Source organism: Sinocyclocheilus grahami, unplaced genomic scaffold (genome assembly GCF_001515645.1).
Source record: "Sinocyclocheilus grahami isolate Dianchi unplaced genomic scaffold, SAMN03320097.WGS_v1.1 scaffold242.1, whole genome shotgun sequence".
In the NCBI taxonomy this organism is placed as follows: Eukaryota; Metazoa; Chordata; class Actinopteri; order Cypriniformes; family Cyprinidae; genus Sinocyclocheilus; species Sinocyclocheilus grahami.
The window spans coordinates 1,056,628-1,074,035 of record NW_015505421.1 but is presented as its reverse complement, the minus strand read 5'-3'; the positions used below and the strand labels follow the sequence as shown (position 1 = coordinate 1,074,035).

The window sequence follows — 17,408 nt, the reverse complement described above, 5'->3', positions numbered from 1 at the left end:
ACCAAGAACGATAACTATAAAGATAACGATATTAGCGTCCACACCAGCGAACGATATCGTCTGTTTATTCTAAGCGCACGCGAGTCTGCCGCTTTACATTCTCGAGCTCGTTACAGCATTCTGATTGGCTTTCAATTTTTTTTTATCGTTCTTCAGCTGGAGAAAGATAGTTTTGAAAGTGATTCCAACGATATCGTTTCTCTTTGTCTTTACCGTTATAGTTGTGGTGTGGACTCTGCTATTCTTTAATATTGAGAACGATTTTTAGAACTTTATCTTTATCGTTATCTTTATAGTTATCGTCCATGGTGTGAACGGGCCTTTACACTATAATGTTAGTAGCCTAATGTTCTGTTGAGATTTATACTGTTGTATGCTTGGGATTCCAGAGACCCCAATGATGTGTTAAAATAATGGGAGTAATTACGTAATGAACCTAATAATATTTTTCTTTTAAAGCATTACATTTTGTAGCTCCTTCCAGTAACACATGAGCAAAAGTTCCTGTTTTTCACTGACTGATGGTTTAGTCAGAACATCAATTCCTCACTCTCCATAACATATATGGCAGATAAGAAGATATTGGATGCAAAACACCAGACGTAAGAACTCATTAGCTGCTTACAGAAAGGAGGATTCGTTTAATAAAAATCAGTAGGCAAATGTTATTGAAATATGAATGTTTTCCCCTCTATTTTACCACAAAATATTTGTAGAAATGTGACTATCCATTGTAGTTGTTTCTGTCAGTCAGGGGTCAAACATTATAAAAGAAATCGAAATAATTAACTTGGAGGAGTTTATTATAGATAATATAGTTAATTTGTTGATTTATTATAGCTACAGTAGTTGATTTATCCCTCATTTAGCCTATCCCACGCCATCTCCGTGAGCACATATTAGGAATGTTCACAAGGGATTTTAAACCATTGACCTTAGATTTAGATTTGGAGATTAAATAAAAAGTATGATCTGAAACTGAAATAAGCCTACAATGATTGTCTGTTTTAGGATGGTCTGGAAAGTTAAACTAGGGATTTGGTTAAAAAAATGGGGGAGTAAAATGGAAAATTCTGGATCTGGAACATCAACAAAGCAGCCCTCTTTCTAAATTACTATTCAGAATGTCTGTTCAAAAATGGCTGGCCAAAAGAAGGCTTTAACAACTATGATTGGTAAGCCATTGCACTGAAGGGTCCATGAGAATGGTTTCCTGCTGGCTTTAATGATAAGTGATGCTCCAGGACATATTTCCCCTTCATGCATTGTAGATAACACTATAATTAGGGAAATAATCGAGAATGAAGGAAAACAGGGTTTCCGTCTTATTCATAACACTCAGCAAAAGATGGGCTGAGTCAGCATTAGCTTATCATCTGTCAGGAACTTCACTTGCACATTGTAGCCTAGGTCTTGAAATTCCCCAGGAGTTCCGAGAAAATCTTGAAATAAGTACATAGAAATATTTTTGCATTTCTGAAAATGTCTAATGCGTCCCAAAACTATGTTATCACTATATTTTATACAAACATGTAATTGAATCACTCACTCAATTATATCATTCGACACTGATTTATTCAAGGAAACACCATTATACTCGTCTAAAACAGCTTAATATTATCTTTTAATAATTAAGCAATATTACACTTACAGTCAGAACCGGCTGAATAATGTCTATTTAAGAGTTTATCTTATTCATAACAATAATTATTGTATTCTATATATATTTCTACTGATTTAATGTCTGTCCACCCTGTTGAAAAAAACAGCATAGGCTGGTTAGGTATGTTTTGACGCTGGGATGCTGGTTTATGCTGGTCCTTTTGCTGGTTTATGCTGGTCATGTGCTGGCAAAGAACCAGCACAAACCAGCAAAGGACCAGCACAAACCAGCAAAGGACCAGCACAAACCAGCAAAGGACCAGCTTAAACCAGCACATGACCAGCACAAACCAGCAAAGGACCAGCTTAAACCAGCATCCCAGCGTCAAAACATACCTAACCAATGCTGTTTTTTTCAACAGGGCAGTCTCAACCGCCAAGTCAAAATCTCGAAAGAGCAAACTTTTACCAAGCCAAAGCTGCTTCTTATCTAAATAAGATATAACTGAATAATGGTGACCCCTAGTGCTAAAATAAATCAGTGCATACCTTCCCCTGCTTTGACTTGTGGTCTTTGAACACTTTATTGATTTTCAAACAACTAGCCGTATCTAAAAGATTAAAGCTCTGACCGAGCGTAATAAATCCCAGGTGCTGCAGCACCACGCGATCGACTTGAGGCACATGTTATGCCAAGTAATGGCTTTGCACCAGTGTACGGAATATATCAAACGCGCTCTGACGGGGGAACTGTGCTTTTGTGGACCTTTAGGCGATCCATACATCTGCTACTTGCGCAGCAGGGCGAACTTCTATATTCATTCGTCGCATAGTCACCGCTGACACGAGTCAAAATGCGTTTACCTTGGTTTATCATCTGTCTAGCACTGACCGCGTGGTCTGCGGAGGGCAGCGATGTGCTCGAGCTCGGCGACTCTGACTTTGAACGGAGCGCAGCCGTGCACGAGACTCTGCTGGTGGAGTTCTTCGCACCTTGGTTTGTCCCAGATATTATGTATTTGTTATAATTGTATAAAAGTGCAATTCCAGCTGCTGCCAGATTGTAGTTTGGTTGTAATTAACTGTTTGTACAGTGACCAGAGCGTAAGCTGGGTTTTTCATGTTCATGTCTGGACTTAGTGAGAACAACAATGGTTGTTAATGCATGTAGTGCATGAATTTAAATTATGATATATGGATGTGCATGAACTTAAATTATGATGCAAATGCACAATTCTCTTAATTTAAACCATAATAAATCCCCGAAACACTGGATTTTACCTGCATTTGCAGTTAAATGGTACAATGCTTTAATGTATCGTTAACATTCCTCATATGATGTTACCACAGGTGTGGTCATTGTCAGAGGCTTGCTCCTGAGTACGAGGCTGCTGCCACAAAGCTGAAAGGGACACTGCCTCTGGCAAAGGTGAGGATGGTGATGGACCCACCAGTTCCTATTACCCAGCTCAAATCTTCAGCCTCACACAGATGACTCCATCTGCAAGATTCTGTTTTTATATATTTGTGTAGTAAATGTGTCTCTTTCCTCATGTTTGGTCAGGTTGACTGCACTGTGAGCTCTGAGACGTGTGAGCGTTTTGGAGTGAGTGGATATCCCACCCTAAAAATCTTCCGCAATGGAGAGGAAGCTGGATCTTATGATGGCCCCAGAACAGCAGGTTGATATTTTGTGTCCACACATACAGTACTGTTCAAAAAGTTCGGAGTTGGTAAGATTTAAAATAAAAATAATGTTTTCTAAAGGTCTCTCATGCTCACCATGGCTGCATCAAAAATACAGCTAATATATAATTACAAAAAAAAATTTTTTCTGTGATGGCAAAGCTGAATTTTTCTGATCCTTCAGAAATCATTTTAATTTGCTGATTTGGTGCTCATGAAACATTTCTTGTTATCAGTGTTGAAAACTGTTTTTCCGCTTTATATTTTTGTGGAAATCTATTAATATTTTTTTAGGATTCTTTGAATCCTGTACAATTATGCATTTCCTTACTGTCACTTTTGATCAATTGAATGCATCTTTACTAAGTAAATGTTTTTTTTTTCTTTCAAAAATGTTTACTTATCCCAAACTTGTCAGTGTGTTTTCATATTGTTTTTGTTTTTTTGGCTATAATTATTTTTGTGATCTGATCTGAAACAGATGGCATTGTGAGCTACATGAAAAAGCAAGCAGGTCCAAGTTCTGTGGCTCTGCTCAGTGAGGCAGATTTGGATTCTTTTGTCGACAACAATGAGGCCAGTGTGGTGGGTGAGTTGAGTTTGTAAAACCTGCCAAAACATCTTAAATCGCTCCTACAGCAGAAGCTTAAAACACATCAGATTTGACTTCTGCATTCCTTTTAATCTCTCTTGGAACTGAAGAAAGCTCAAGTTCTCTCCTTTCTTGTTTTGCCCTCTTGTCTCTTTGCTCAGGCTTCTTCTCTGGGGAAGACAGTACACAGCTTGCAGAGTTTCTGAAGGTCTCCAGTGCCCTAAGGGATAGCTATCGATTTGCTCATTCCACTGATGTGGGAACAGGCCTGAAATATGGGGTAGATGGAGAGTATGTATGACAGAGCATGAAGGAAACACGATCATTATCAGAAACTAAGATCGGTATTTCATGTTTAAGTATATCCCTGATGTTTCTTTTTTCATTTGCTGTCAGAAGTAGTTCTAACCAAAAATAGACTTAGCTCGAAAATTATATAGGCAGAAATATTTAGGCTCAAATATCATGCCATATGTGATAGCTTAGGTAATTTTAAGGTTAGCTATCCAAAGATGAGCAGGTGTATGGGTTATGCACACCTCAGATAAGCTATGAAATATCAGTTTTAATGACTTGAAAATGTTAAGATGAACTGTACATTTTGAAATGTCTAAAATATTTTGAGCTTTTTCTTCTCTACCTTTTCCATCCAGGTGTGTTCTGCTGTTTCGTCCCCCCCATTTAAACAGCAAGTTTGAGGACAATGTGGTGAAATACACAGAATCCATTTCTATTTCCTCTCTCCGTAAATTCATCAGAGACAATGTGTAAGTTTCTATGCTTATATATTTTGTGGATGATTGGTTAAACGGTTTGAACTCCACTTAAAAATGCAATTTGATTTATTGTGATTGTGATTCTTGGTCTTGTTGTTTTCATCTTGCTTTGCTTTTAGATTTGGTCTCTGTCCACATTTAACCGCAGAAAATAGGGACATTCTAAGAGGAAGTGATCTGCTTACAGCATATTACAATGTAGATTACTTACGAAATCCCAAAGTCACAAACTACTGGAGGAACAGGTGAGCACCCAATCGTTGGAATATCCGTGGAATCGTTCTCTTTATATCTGTTCATTTTTCATAGTCTCTTTCAGGATAATGAAGGTGGTGACACAGTTCCTGGATCGGGGTCTGAGTTTTGCAGTGGCAGATCGACAGGAGTTCCAGGATGAGCTTGAGGAGGAGTTTGTTTTGGGTTCGTCTGAGGGAGGTGACATTCCCCTCGTCACCATCCGGACAAGAGAGGGTCACAAGTACTCCATGCAGGAAGAATTCATGTGAGTTTTGCAACACACTAGACTAGTTTCTATACCCAGAGCTTTTCTGCTTACACCCAGTAAGACACAATTAATAGACTTGAGAAAAGTCCAAAAGACTTTAGAACTTCATTCTGTGTTTGGTTCTGTAGGCGAGATGGCAAGTCCTTGGAGAGGTTCCTGGAGGATTACTTTGCAAAAAGATTGAAACGATATGTGAAATCTGAGCCTGTTCCAGAGTACAACGATGACCCTGTCAAGGTACATGGACACACAAAGGTTTTTTGTTTTTTTTAAATGTTTTCTGGTATTCATCATGTATGTGGTTCCACAGGTTGTGGTTGCAGACACATTTGATGAGATTGTGAATGATCCAGAGAAGGATGTGTTGGTTGAATTTTACGCTCCCTGGTGTGGCCATTGCAAGAACCTGGAGCCCATATACAAGGAGCTTGGAGAAAAGGTCTGTTAACACAATGTGTATGTATATTGTAACGAATCAGCTCATGGGAAATATGAATAATTAATCATAACTAGTTATAATTAATTATGAATATTTTAGATCCGCTGTAGATATTTAGCTGACCTCTCAGGGTCAACTGTCTTGTCAATTCTAAGAACGTTAATTTCCTGGTTAAGGGAGGCCTGGTGGCAGACATGCTGGCATCCAGTTTATTGGGTGAGGGGACTGTGACGATTTGTTAATCTAATGAATAATTGATTTGTTAAATAAAATGAAAAATGGTGTGTCTGATTGGTCCAGACGCTACAATATATATAGTATAAAGCATTTTTATCAGGGGTTAGGGGTTTGAAAATTGGTAAGAATAAAAAAAAAAAAGTTTTTGAAAGAAGGCTGTTATGCTCACCAATCCTACATTTATTTGATCAAAAACATGGTAAAATACTAATACTGTTAAGTATTAGTTATGTTATTACAAATCAAAATAATTTTTTTTTATATATTTTAAAATGTAATTCATTCCGGTGATGGCAAAGCTGAATTTTTGGCATCTGTTACTCCAGTGATCAGTGTCACATGGTCCTTCATAAATCATTTTAATATGCTGATTTGGTGCTTAAGTAACATTTTCTATTTTTTTTTAATCAATGTTGAATACAGATGTGCTGCTTAACATTTTTGTGGAATCCATGATATTTTTTTCCAGGATTTTTTTTTTCTGAATAAAAAGTTCAAAAGAACAGCATTTCAAATAGAAATGTCTTCACTCTTTACTCTATTCATTCTTGCTGAATGAAATGAGATGAATGTTTTATTTTATGTGTGTCTTAGCTCTCTGGGGACCCCAACATTGTCATTGCTAAAATGGACGCCACGGCTAATGATGTGCCCCCAAATTATGATGTCCAAGGGTAACATTCTGTCTCTTTTTATGTCTTTGATCTATTTATAGTTCATTACAACAAACATTGTGACATTCAGCTGTTTTTCTTTTTTATTCTTTTTTTTATTTTTGGATTTGTTTGGCCCAAACTGCAGATTTCCAACCATTTACTTTGCGTCCTCTGGACAAAAAGACCAGCCACGGCGATATGAGGTGAATATCATCATGCACAAGTGTGCACACACACACATATACACACAGACAAATTACTACAATGTTACTTAAATGTTTTTGTCCCATAGGGTGGTCGTGAGGTTAGTGACTTCATCACCTATTTGAAGAAAGAGGCCACAAATCTGCTCATCTTAGACGAGTCAAGGGATGAACTGTAAACAGACAATAAGATGCTGAATTTAACAGGTGGAGAAATGCACAAATCCACTTAGCCAAATATGTCACTCGCAGCTATTCATGACCGTTAGTTGATACACATGATAAAATGCATCACTTGTAAAATGTTAGTCAATACACTACTGGATACATAAGGAATGTAATTTATAGTTAAAATACTGTTTTTACATCCGTTATTTAACAATCTGCTGCCAAGTTGCCTCTGTGTTCTTTTATTCCATCTTTTGTAACAAAATGCACTGCATATGAGAAATATGCTAATTTCCTGTCTCTTTATTTAAAGAGAGACTATTTATAGGTCACTTATCACATATATGTTACTGTAGCATGTTAAAGTGTTCCACTGACTGAATGCTTTTACGTTAAGTTTGTACCTCACTCCTGACTGCTGGCTTAGTTTACAAAATGTTGAAATTCTTTACTGCATTGGTACGATAGTTACACAATCTCTTCATAGTCCATTCAGATATTACTATAAAACTGTGTTTCAAGTCTATAGGATGTGTTCGAGATTCTGTAAGCAGCTGATGACTGTGCAAAAGCAGTCTGTGAAAAGAATTGGGGTACCTCTCCTACCTCCGTATGTCTGTCAAGTCAAATGTCTGTAAGGGCTTATCTTGGATCGCTTCCTCCATCCATACATGTGAGGACATGAGATGTTAACCGCTGCTCCCAGCCCTAGTGATCTTTTACAAGTTTGACACTTACTACTTTAACTGTTTATGTAATCAAAAAGGGGAGTGTTTTGTGTTTGCAGTCATAATAAAGGAATGGACAGACACCTGATTGTGTGTGTATTGTAGCATATTTTTGTTATACATTTGTGGTATTGTTCTAAATGTTACATAGTAAAAGCCTTAAAAAAATCCAAAAGCAGTTGTACCTAAAATATAATTTGAGATATATTTAATTAATAATACTAATACTAAAAGTACATTCATGTTGTAGAACTTAAGTTTTAGTATTTTTAATAATACCTTATATGGTAATTTAACCTTGTTAACTATTTTAGAGTTTTAACTGTAATATGTTTTCCATTATTTTTTTAAATTTTCTTTAAAAATGTTTTATGGTGTAAACGTGAGGAGTTGATATATATATATATATAAAAAAAAAAAAGATATAAACTATTTTTAGATAATATAAAATAGTATAATTGTTTAACAAAATATAGATTTTGCTCTTTTTGGATGTAAATCTGAAACTGAGTGTTTAATTATTTGTAAGTAAAATGTAAGTTTTTATCTAGGAAATATTCATCTCGACAGCTATTGCAGGATTCTTTCGAGAACTTTTCAGTTCTGCTCTAGTCTACACCCACCCACAAGCGTTGGTGGACTTTCTTTGATTGGTGGAGATATGTGCATGTCAAAGGCGTCTCGTTTGCCTATTGGTTCAGTGTGTGCCTGAATCCCCAGCCACGCCTAGTTCGTCCTCTCCTCTCGCCGTTGTGCGCCTTTTCCGGTACCGGTGATCTAAACCACGCCGCAAACATGATGGGCCGACCGGTTCTCGTGCTTAGTGAGTGCTTATTTCATTATGCCATCTGTAAATGCGCAAGTGTAGCTTTCATATGACCCGCCGCTGGATTTGGTAACAGTTTGAATAAGAGTTTTATTCATGCAGCGGTGCTAGAATGCTAAGCTAACTAGTGTGGCACGGGGGCCTCGCGTGTCTGACAAGCTCATGTCAGTGTTCAGATTAGTCATTGTGTTAGTCTCGTAGCTAACAGTGCTTATTAATTGTAATATAATTTAAGGCATTCCACTACAAGTTACACAGCCAGTAATAAAACTAGCGCTGCTCAGTTCTCAGTCATGTGCTGTCTTTATGGGCCAGTCGATTCTGTCTAACGGAGATTTTCAAGTAATGAATTAGTTGCGTTAGCATCAGGCTAACGGCACAGAGGGTGTGCTAACCAGAGCTGCACCCTGTTCATCTTTAGGAGAAGACCGATAACATATTTGATACTTTCTCAGTTAGCATGTGCTAAATATTCTATTATTTGAAATAATTGCGTTTTCTAAACTAGTAAAATAATTGGGGTTCATCATATTAATCTACACTGGCTCTATTTTTGCTCATAACAGGTCAGAACATCAAGAGAGAATCTGGACGGAAGGTCCAGATAGGAAACATCACTGCGGCCAAGGTGGGTCTGTTATTATTATTGTTTTCCTCTTGATAGACATGTCAGATGAGACAAAAATCACTTACTTGCTGCTTCATCTTTTCTTTTCAGACCATAGCTGACATCATCAGGACATGTCTGGGACCAAGGGCTATGATGAAGGTGGGTTTCTGACGTTCAGACCACTCTTGTATTTTAGTGCATTGTCTATTGTAAGAAATTATGAAAGGTATGATATTTCTCTAGAAATTCTCCAAATGTATGATGAAATGATTGGTTCTCTGTGCGCAGATGCTTCTGGATCCAATGGGTGGGATCGTCATGACCAATGATGGCAATGCCATTCTGAGAGAGGTGATCATGAACTCTGAATTGTTTAATAAAATGAATGCTTTGTATTTATTGAATATTGATATAATCTCTCTTTTTTTGATGACTTGCAGATCCAGGTCCAGCACCCTGCTGCCAAGTCCATGATTGAGATTAGCCGTACACAGGATGAGGAGGTTGGAGATGGGACCACCTCTGTAATTATTCTGGGTGAGAGTCAAAGGTGTTCTCACTGGTGTAGGATTAAATGTATTCTTGAGTAATATCTTTTCTAATTTAGTCATATTAAATAATTATTATTAATAATAGGTGTCAGGATGATTAAGTTACATTTAAATGAATGTGACAATTAACAATTAATGTTTGTATGCTATCATTTGTTCAATAGCATTTGTGCTCCAATCCTAACGTGTCATTCTGTGTACAGCGGGTGAGATGCTGTCGGTGGCTGAGCATTTTCTGGAACAGCAGATGCATCCTACCGTGGTGATAAGTGCATACAGACAAGCTCTGGATGACATGTTGAACATACTCAAAGACATCAGGTAATCACACATACAACCAGTTTAATTCTTCTCTCTGAGCGCTCAATCAATAAAGGAGTAGTTCACCCAAAAATTAAAATTTGCTGAAAATTTACTCACCCTCAGGCCATCTAAGTTGTAGATGAGTTTGTTACTTCATTAGAACAGATTTGGAGCATTTCATCACTTGTTCACCAGTGGAACAGCTGAAAAAAGCACAACTCCAGTTCGACAGTTAGCATCTTGTGAAGCGAAAAGCTGCGTGTCTGTAATAAATCCATCAAGACATTTTTAACCTCAAACCGTTGCTTCTGGATAAAATACAACTCTTCTATCCATAACATTGCTTTCTTCGGTGAAAAAGTCGTTTTGTCTGAATCAGGAGAGAAACAGTTCTGGATTTTTATATAAGAGGACAACAGAGCATGAACTTTTTCACTGGAGGATTAACTCATATTTTGCAAAGGTTTAAAGTTAAAATGCCTTAATGATGGATTTGTTACTTATAAACAAAAGATTTGCACTTCACGACATTAATTGATGGACTGGAGTCATATGGATTGTGAGGTTTTTTATCAGTTGTTTGGGCTCTCATTCTGACGGCATTTTTAATTTTAGGTGAAATTTCCTTTTTCATTCCTTTGAGTTTTATCGGTGGATGCTTGGCTATAGTGGGCTGAGATGTTTCAGTACTCTGCAGTCTTATAGTTTTTCTACTTCTTCCTCGACCTCACAGCACTCCAGTAGACGTGAATAATCGTGACATGATGTTGAAGATAATAAACTCTGCCATCAACACCAAAGCGCTCAGCCGCTGGTCCACCTTGGCCTGTAACATTGCTCTAGATGCTGTCCGTACTGTTGAGCTGGAGGAAAACGGACGCAAGGAGATCGACATTAAGAAGTATGCCAAAGTCGAGAAGGTAGGACACAGCCTAAAGAATTTTCCATTTTTCTCTTGTAACCTGAAATTAAAATAAACTGTATATATTCTTACTTAGTTTTACTATGTATATGCAGAATTTTTAAATGTAATTCCAGAATGTTTTTTCCCAGATATCTTTAATCATAATAAAATTACTTGCATTTTATCAGATATGTACGATGGCAGAGAGAGAGCTCGCAAATGAAAAACACATGCAAATAGAATAAACACCAGCAAATTAAGAAAACAACATCAGTTTGACAACACGTGTTGCAAATACACCTACAACATGACCAAATACGGAAACATGCTGCAAATACTCGCAACACAACCAAATACAGAAACACGCTGCAAATACGTACAGCCCACATCAAAAATGTTTAAGGGAACCACAAGCGACAAACCTGGCTGGGACATGCTTATCAATGTCAACTCTGAAAGGTGAGAGTTTTGTTCACTTTAACATCCTGATATGATATGATTCCTTAGCATTTTGGATATTATTAGCCTACATAAGCTGACGAAATACACAATTACTGTAACTGTGAAACATTATGTAAGGTGGCTAACTTTAACTTTTACAACTTCCCTTATGAAAATTAAAAGAAAATTTTACAAAAAAAAAACATGGTTACTATAGTTAAACCATGGTAACCACAGGTTAACCATGGTTTTGCTACACTAACCATAGTTTAACCATGGTATTTCTACAACTGTGGTTATGGAAATGGTAACCAATTGGCCAAAAAACATGGTTACTACACTTTTACTATAATAAAACCATGGTTAATTTTCGTAAAGGGAAGTTTAAAAAGTTAGCCAGCTTACATAATGTTTCACACCCCTTGAAACGTTGTGGGCTGTGCTACTTGCAACTCTTTTCTGTATTTGGTCGCGTTGTGTGTGTGTTTGCAGCACATTTCTGTATTTGGTTGTGTTCTGAGTATTTGCAGCGCGTTTCTGTATTTTGAGTATTTAAAGTACTGATGGTGTTTTCTGAATTTGCTGGTGCTTTCTATTTGCATGTGTTTTCTTAGGGTACTTTCACACCTGGCCTGTTGTTTCGGAACCTGGCGCGTTTCCCCCCTTAGCTTGGTTCGTTTGGGCATATGTGAACATGGCAATCGCGCTCGGATCCGCACTAAAACAATTGGTCCGAGATCGCCTAAATGAGGTGGTCTCGGCTCGATTGAAAACGAACTCTGGAGCGGTTCGGTTGTAGTGAGAAAGCAATCCGATCCAACGGACCAGGCTATATCACAGTTTATGATGGGTAATTACGTAAGTTCCGTGAAAAGCATTAGCTTTGTTGTTTTGCTAATACCTCAAAATGAACCTGTGAATGTCTGTGGGTGAGCACGTCTTTGCCATTCAAAAATCAAAGCGCACATTTTTTATTTTATAATGCCGTCTTATTGTTCTTCTTCCTAGTAGGTGCATTTTAAAAATGTTTTCCCAATCAATCCTGGACTCCTGCTCAAAATGATAAATTATTATAACGACAGCTACAAAAAAAAAAAACCCAACAATAAGCCCGCAAAGCTGTTATCGTTCCATCCTGTCGGATGACAGCTCAGTGAAATCCCGGAAAATAAACCGTGGAACTTTGACCAATGAGAGAACAGTTTACTCGCTGTTCTTGTGACTTGTATTAACAAATTTGGTCCGTTTTGAAACTTTGCCGTGTAAAAGCGAACCGCACCAAGAATAAAAAGCAACGTTGTAATAATTTTAATCCCCGTTTCGGAACAAAGCAATCAATCTACAGGTGTGAAAGCACCCTTTAAGGTGGGATAAGTGATTTTTCAAAAACGCTTTAGAAAACTGATTCGGGCCGACTAGCAAAACAAACTTGTAGCCAATCTGCAGTAAGGGGAGTGTCTACTCATGATGTGGAGGAGAGTGTTCAGTGCACAGGATGGACATTAGCCGAGCGACAGAAAGATAGAAATAGCAGATAAATATAAAAAGAGGAAAACGTCTGCGGAACAAAAGAAGGCTTAAGGCAAGAATTAGGACCCGTGTAAGTATCGGATCAGCTTTCCTGCGCTGGAGAGAACTCATGGAGCGGAAGGCCTGCAATCGGACGCCAAGGTTGCTGTGTTTCTTCTCAATAGGTGAGTAACACCGTGTCTGCGCCGCAACAGCTAAAGTCTGTCTAGTACACTGGACGCGACAAAGCGACCATTGAAAATCATTTGAAATTTGTGTCAATACGTCATGAATAGAACGCAGCAGCAGTTTTCTGTTGGGGATTTGTTGTGCCGCACCGCATCCAGTGTAGACCATAGATATGTATATCTATGGTGTAGACAGCATCACTGATTATGAGTCCTATAGTATTTTGCTGCGTCGCTCGCGTCTGGTGTAAACACGATGTAACATTGGTTTTGCTTTGTTTCACAGAACTAATCGTCGCCTGGGTTGCGTACGTATGTGTGGGGCGGAGCTATCAAAATAGGGGCGAGACCCTTTTGGGGTAGGGGTGTATTTGTTTTGGTGATTTCAAATGTCAACATTGGCTACCAGAAATCGCTTACCCCACCTTTAAGTTGCAGTGCGTTGAGCTCTCGGCCACTGTAGATAAGGCTATTTTTGATGTCACGAGTTGTGTGGACACTTAGATAATATTAACCAATATACGAAATACATGATCCAATTCATTCTCAATGGAGAAAATTACGACCTGCCGTTCATGTTGTCTTTAAACTGATTAAATGTTAAGCAATACCTAATTGCACTTTTTGTGTGTGAATAGGTGCCTGGTGGCTTCATTGAGGACTCATGTGTGCTGAAGGGGGTGATGGTAAATAAGGATGTAACTCATCCCCGTATGCGAAGACTCATCAAGAACCCCAGAATTGTTCTGCTGGACTGCTCTCTGGAGTACAAGAAGGGTGAGAGTCAGGTGAGGTGTTGTCTGAATCCACAATCTTCCTCTGAATGCCTAACATCTAAAACACTGACCTTTGGCCTCTCGCTCCTCTCAGACTGATATTGAGATCACTCGTGAGGAAGACTTCACCCGCATTCTGCAGATGGAGGAAGAGTACATCCAGCAGATCTGTGAAGACATCATTCGTCTCAAACCTGACCTGATCTTCACTGAAAAGGGCATCTCTGGTACATATGAGCACTCATGCAGTCATGTGTTTATGAGAAGCAATGGTGGTCTTTTTTTAGATCATGGGAGTTGTATTAAACTGTTGTCTCTCTAGATCTGGCTCAGCACTATCTGATGAAAGCAAACATCACTGCAATCCGTCGTGTCAGAAAGACGGACAACAACCGTATTGCAAGGTGCAGAAATATGTGCTTTTGTCAATACATTAGAATTTTTCTTGTGTAGTTGATTGCATCAGTGCTTATTTTGTCAGACGTGCATGCACAAAATATAAAAATGTTTGTTCTTAATTCATTGGTAAACCTGGAAATAAGAAATTTTAAATGTGAAAATTAATCTTAAAATGTTCATCATGGCAATGTATTTAGTGGATATAAATTGTATTCATATATACCTAGATATTGCTTGTGAAGTGTAATGGTGTTTGATTTGTGAGTGACAAACTTTAAGAATGATTTGATTCTTAATGAATTTGGCAAAATGGTTTACAATTTGATTTGAATGATTCATTAGTGAATGGTAATTAGTGTTATTTTAGTATTTATATACTATTATAGTTTTTATTAATGTTTTAAATAAGCTTTTATTTTTATTTTCATTCTCCATTTTAATTTAAGTTGTAGTAGTTTTATTTGCTTGTCATTTTTATTTTTGTGTATCTTTTTATTTCTAGAAGTTTTAGTACTTCAACTTAAACATTTCATTTTTAAAATGTTATTAAGTTTATGTAATATATTTTATTCAGCATTTTTTAAATTACATAAATCAATAAGGTTTTTTTTTTCCTTTCTTTTTTTAAGTTAACTGATACTCTCTACTTCTGCTTGTCTAGAGCATGTGGTGCACGTATTGCCAGCAGAACAGATGAGCTCCGTGAAGAGGATGTGGGTATGGGAGCTGGCTTATTTGAAGTGAAGAAGATCGGCGATGAGTATTTCACCTTTGTGACCGAGTGCAAAGACCCCAAAGCCTGTACCATTCTGCTTAGAGGGGCCAGCAAGGAGATCTTAGCGGTGAGAAAAGACAGGAACAGGGAACCAAACAGATGAAGAGACTGGGGCCACTGTTAAAAATTCATGACTATGCAATGCTCAGAGGAAGATTAATGAGAATGTTTTTTAATCATTATAAAGAGTCTCACAAAGGTCTCTACAGTGAGATAATTCAACAGGCCGTTTGTTGAATATTTGATCAGCTCAGCCAGAGTTCTCTGGTATCAGGGGATTTTGCACAGGTTAATTGACTTGTCACTGTTTGACCGATGATCTTTCTCAGGAAGTGGAGCGAAACCTGCAGGATGCCATGCAGGTCTGTCGTAACGTCCTGTTGGACCCGCATCTGTTGCCAGGCGGTGGAGCAGTGGAGATGGAGGTGTCCCATCGGCTGACGGAGCGTTCGCGAGCGCTGACTGGTGTAGAGCAGTGGCCGTACCGTGCTGTGGCTCAGGCCCTGGAGGTCATCCCACGTACACTCATCCAGAACTGTGGAGCCTCGGCAATACGTGTGCTCACGTCCATTAGGGTAAGTTGATTCAATAGCACAGTTCTTGTATTTTTATCTCGGTATGTTGCTGCTTCTCTTGAGTAACAGCATTTCAGTTGACATTAATGTATGGCTGCACAATTAATCGAATTTCTAATCGTGATTTCAATTACGAGTGCCACAATTACTTAATCATTCAAAGCAGCAATTAATCGTTTAAAGTCCACTTATGTTATTCCGCATGCTTAAGATCTTTCTACAGGTTATCTTAAGGGTTTTTCCATTGTTTTAATTTTAGTTTTAGTTAGGGCTGCACGATTAATCGCATGCGATATTTAACGCGCATCTTGTCAGAAAGCCGGTTCTGTAATCAGCGGTAAATCTCCATCACCTGCGGGCTTTCACATGGAGCAGCATTAACTACACAGAGCCGTTGTTCACTGAGGAGCTGCGCAAAAAATTGCGCGAATATGAACGTGGTTTGGCGCAGCTCGTTTTTTTAAAGATCATTATTTTGTGTATTTGGTGTAACAGAATATGTTGACATGCTTATGATTATGATTATTTTTCAAATACTGTACATTATTGTAGGTCCTCTATGCCCCACCTCTCTCAAACGCTTCATTTTCTACAAAGTCCCTCCTTCCGACAAGCGCAGTCTACTCTGATTGGCCAGCTGACCCAGTGCGTTGTGATTGGCCGAACAGGCTTCAAACAATAGTATAAACATCATTTGTCAATTGTGATAATCGTAATTAATAATCGCAATTACAATCTCAAGGAAATAATCGACAATTATGATTTTTTTTGTCATAATCGTGCAGCCCTACTTTAATGTTTCTCATCTCTTCTCCAGGCCAAGCACACACAGGAGGGCAACACCTCATGGGGTATCAATGGTGAGACAGGAACTCTTGCTGAAATGGAGCAGCTGGGGATCTTGGAACCGCTGGCAGTTAAAGCCCAGACATACAAAACTGCAGTTGAGGTAAAAAGGATTATTCACTGAGGAAAAACTGGTTTAGACTCCAGGAGGAAGATTTTTCTTATGACTGTTAATGGATTTTCTCATTTTCTTCTTAGACGGCCATCCTGTTACTGCGCATTGATGACATTGTTTCTGGTCACAAGAAGAAGGGAGATGATCAGGCGGGTGGTGCACCGATGGAGGACAAGGAGTAGAGGAACAGGAAATACAGAGGATGAAGGAACAAGAGTTCGGAAAGGACAGTAATACAGCAAATGAATAGCAAAGTTACAGAAGCATTTATTTGTGCAAAACTTCATTCTCCAACACAATGTTCTCATCAGAAAGCCATTTGCACTGTTGCTTTGTGTTGTGTCCTTAGGCCAGAAGCTTCTAGGCCCCACTTTTTTTTTCTCTGGCAAATGAAACAACTCTGGATTGGATTAGGATGTTTGTGCTATTATCTCTGTGCTTCACTTTGTATTTCCTACCAGTGATAAATTTCAATATCGGACCATGTTGTTGTTTTATTCTATTCTGTGCTGAACCCCCTTGAATTGAATATAAATTAAGGTACTTTTTTCAAAACACCTTGGTAGTTTACTATGTTTATGTAATTAAATGTTTTCACGGAAGCTGTAACCTTTGCAAACTCCCTCCAAAAAGGCACACAAAACACTTCACATTTTAAAATATATTTGTTAAAAAATCAATTTTCCCGAATGCAACACTTTTCAATTAGGTTCAGTTTCTTAACATTTCTGCATTAATGTAGGTTCATACCTAATGCTGTTCATTGTTCATTTTTATTTATAAATTTTCATAATATATTAATACAAATGTTAAAGTATTTAGTATATGTAGAAATTAGCATTACACTAACCAAGATTTACAGCAAAGTTTGGTCAGAGACCCTTATTGTAAAGTTACCAGCTGTTTCTGTATTCAAAAAAATTCAGATATTTTGTCAAATGTAATGAGGCACCTGGCATGAACAGAAACACATGCCACTTTAACAATATATAAAGAGG

The 17,408-nt window shown here is 38.0% G+C and overlaps 2 protein-coding genes across 2 annotated transcripts; both read left to right on the top strand.

Moving 5' to 3' along the window:
* The first annotated feature begins 2,193 nt into the window (after positions 1–2,193).
* On the top strand, positions 2,194–7,675 carry LOC107597998 (protein disulfide-isomerase A3-like). Its single transcript, XM_016289234.1, has 13 exons — positions 2,194–2,599; positions 2,953–3,031; positions 3,167–3,284; positions 3,770–3,877; positions 4,042–4,171; positions 4,534–4,647; positions 4,776–4,901; positions 4,976–5,158; positions 5,290–5,398; positions 5,472–5,600; positions 6,432–6,511; positions 6,639–6,696; positions 6,786–7,675. Exons 1-13 carry the CDS (start codon positions 2,457–2,459, stop codon positions 6,873–6,875), a joined length of 1,467 nt encoding a protein of 488 aa, XP_016144720.1. The 5' UTR covers positions 2,194–2,456; the 3' UTR covers positions 6,876–7,675.
* Positions 7,676–8,292: 617 nt separating this feature from the next.
* Positions 8,293–16,888, top strand: LOC107597996 (T-complex protein 1 subunit gamma-like). The gene is made up of 14 exons (XM_016289233.1): positions 8,293–8,415; positions 8,985–9,046; positions 9,137–9,187; positions 9,317–9,379; positions 9,469–9,565; positions 9,783–9,900; positions 10,616–10,802; positions 13,563–13,712; positions 13,795–13,927; positions 14,023–14,104; positions 14,761–14,941; positions 15,204–15,449; positions 16,267–16,398; positions 16,494–16,888. Exons 1-14 carry the CDS (start codon positions 8,388–8,390, stop codon positions 16,590–16,592), a joined length of 1,629 nt encoding a protein of 542 aa, XP_016144719.1. The 5' UTR covers positions 8,293–8,387; the 3' UTR covers positions 16,593–16,888.
* The last annotated feature ends 520 nt before the right edge of the window (positions 16,889–17,408 follow it).

Excerpts from the sequence above, each read along its gene's own strand:
- LOC107597998 (XM_016289234.1), top strand. The coding sequence starts at position 2,457 with ATGCGTTTACCTTGGTTTATCATCTGTCTAGCACTGACCGCGTGGTCT. Across the intron at positions 3,032-3,166 it reads GGACACTGCCTCTGGCAAAG|GTTGACTGCACTGTGAGCTC; the intron begins GTGAGGATGGTG and ends ATGTTTGGTCAG. Across the intron at positions 3,285-3,769 it reads TGATGGCCCCAGAACAGCAG|ATGGCATTGTGAGCTACATG; the intron begins GTTGATATTTTG and ends GATCTGAAACAG.
- LOC107597996 (XM_016289233.1), top strand. The coding sequence starts at position 8,388 with ATGATGGGCCGACCGGTTCTCGTGCTTA. Across the intron at positions 8,416-8,984 it reads CCGACCGGTTCTCGTGCTTA|GTCAGAACATCAAGAGAGAA; the intron begins GTGAGTGCTTAT and ends TGCTCATAACAG. Across the intron at positions 9,380-9,468 it reads GCAATGCCATTCTGAGAGAG|ATCCAGGTCCAGCACCCTGC; the intron begins GTGATCATGAAC and ends GATGACTTGCAG.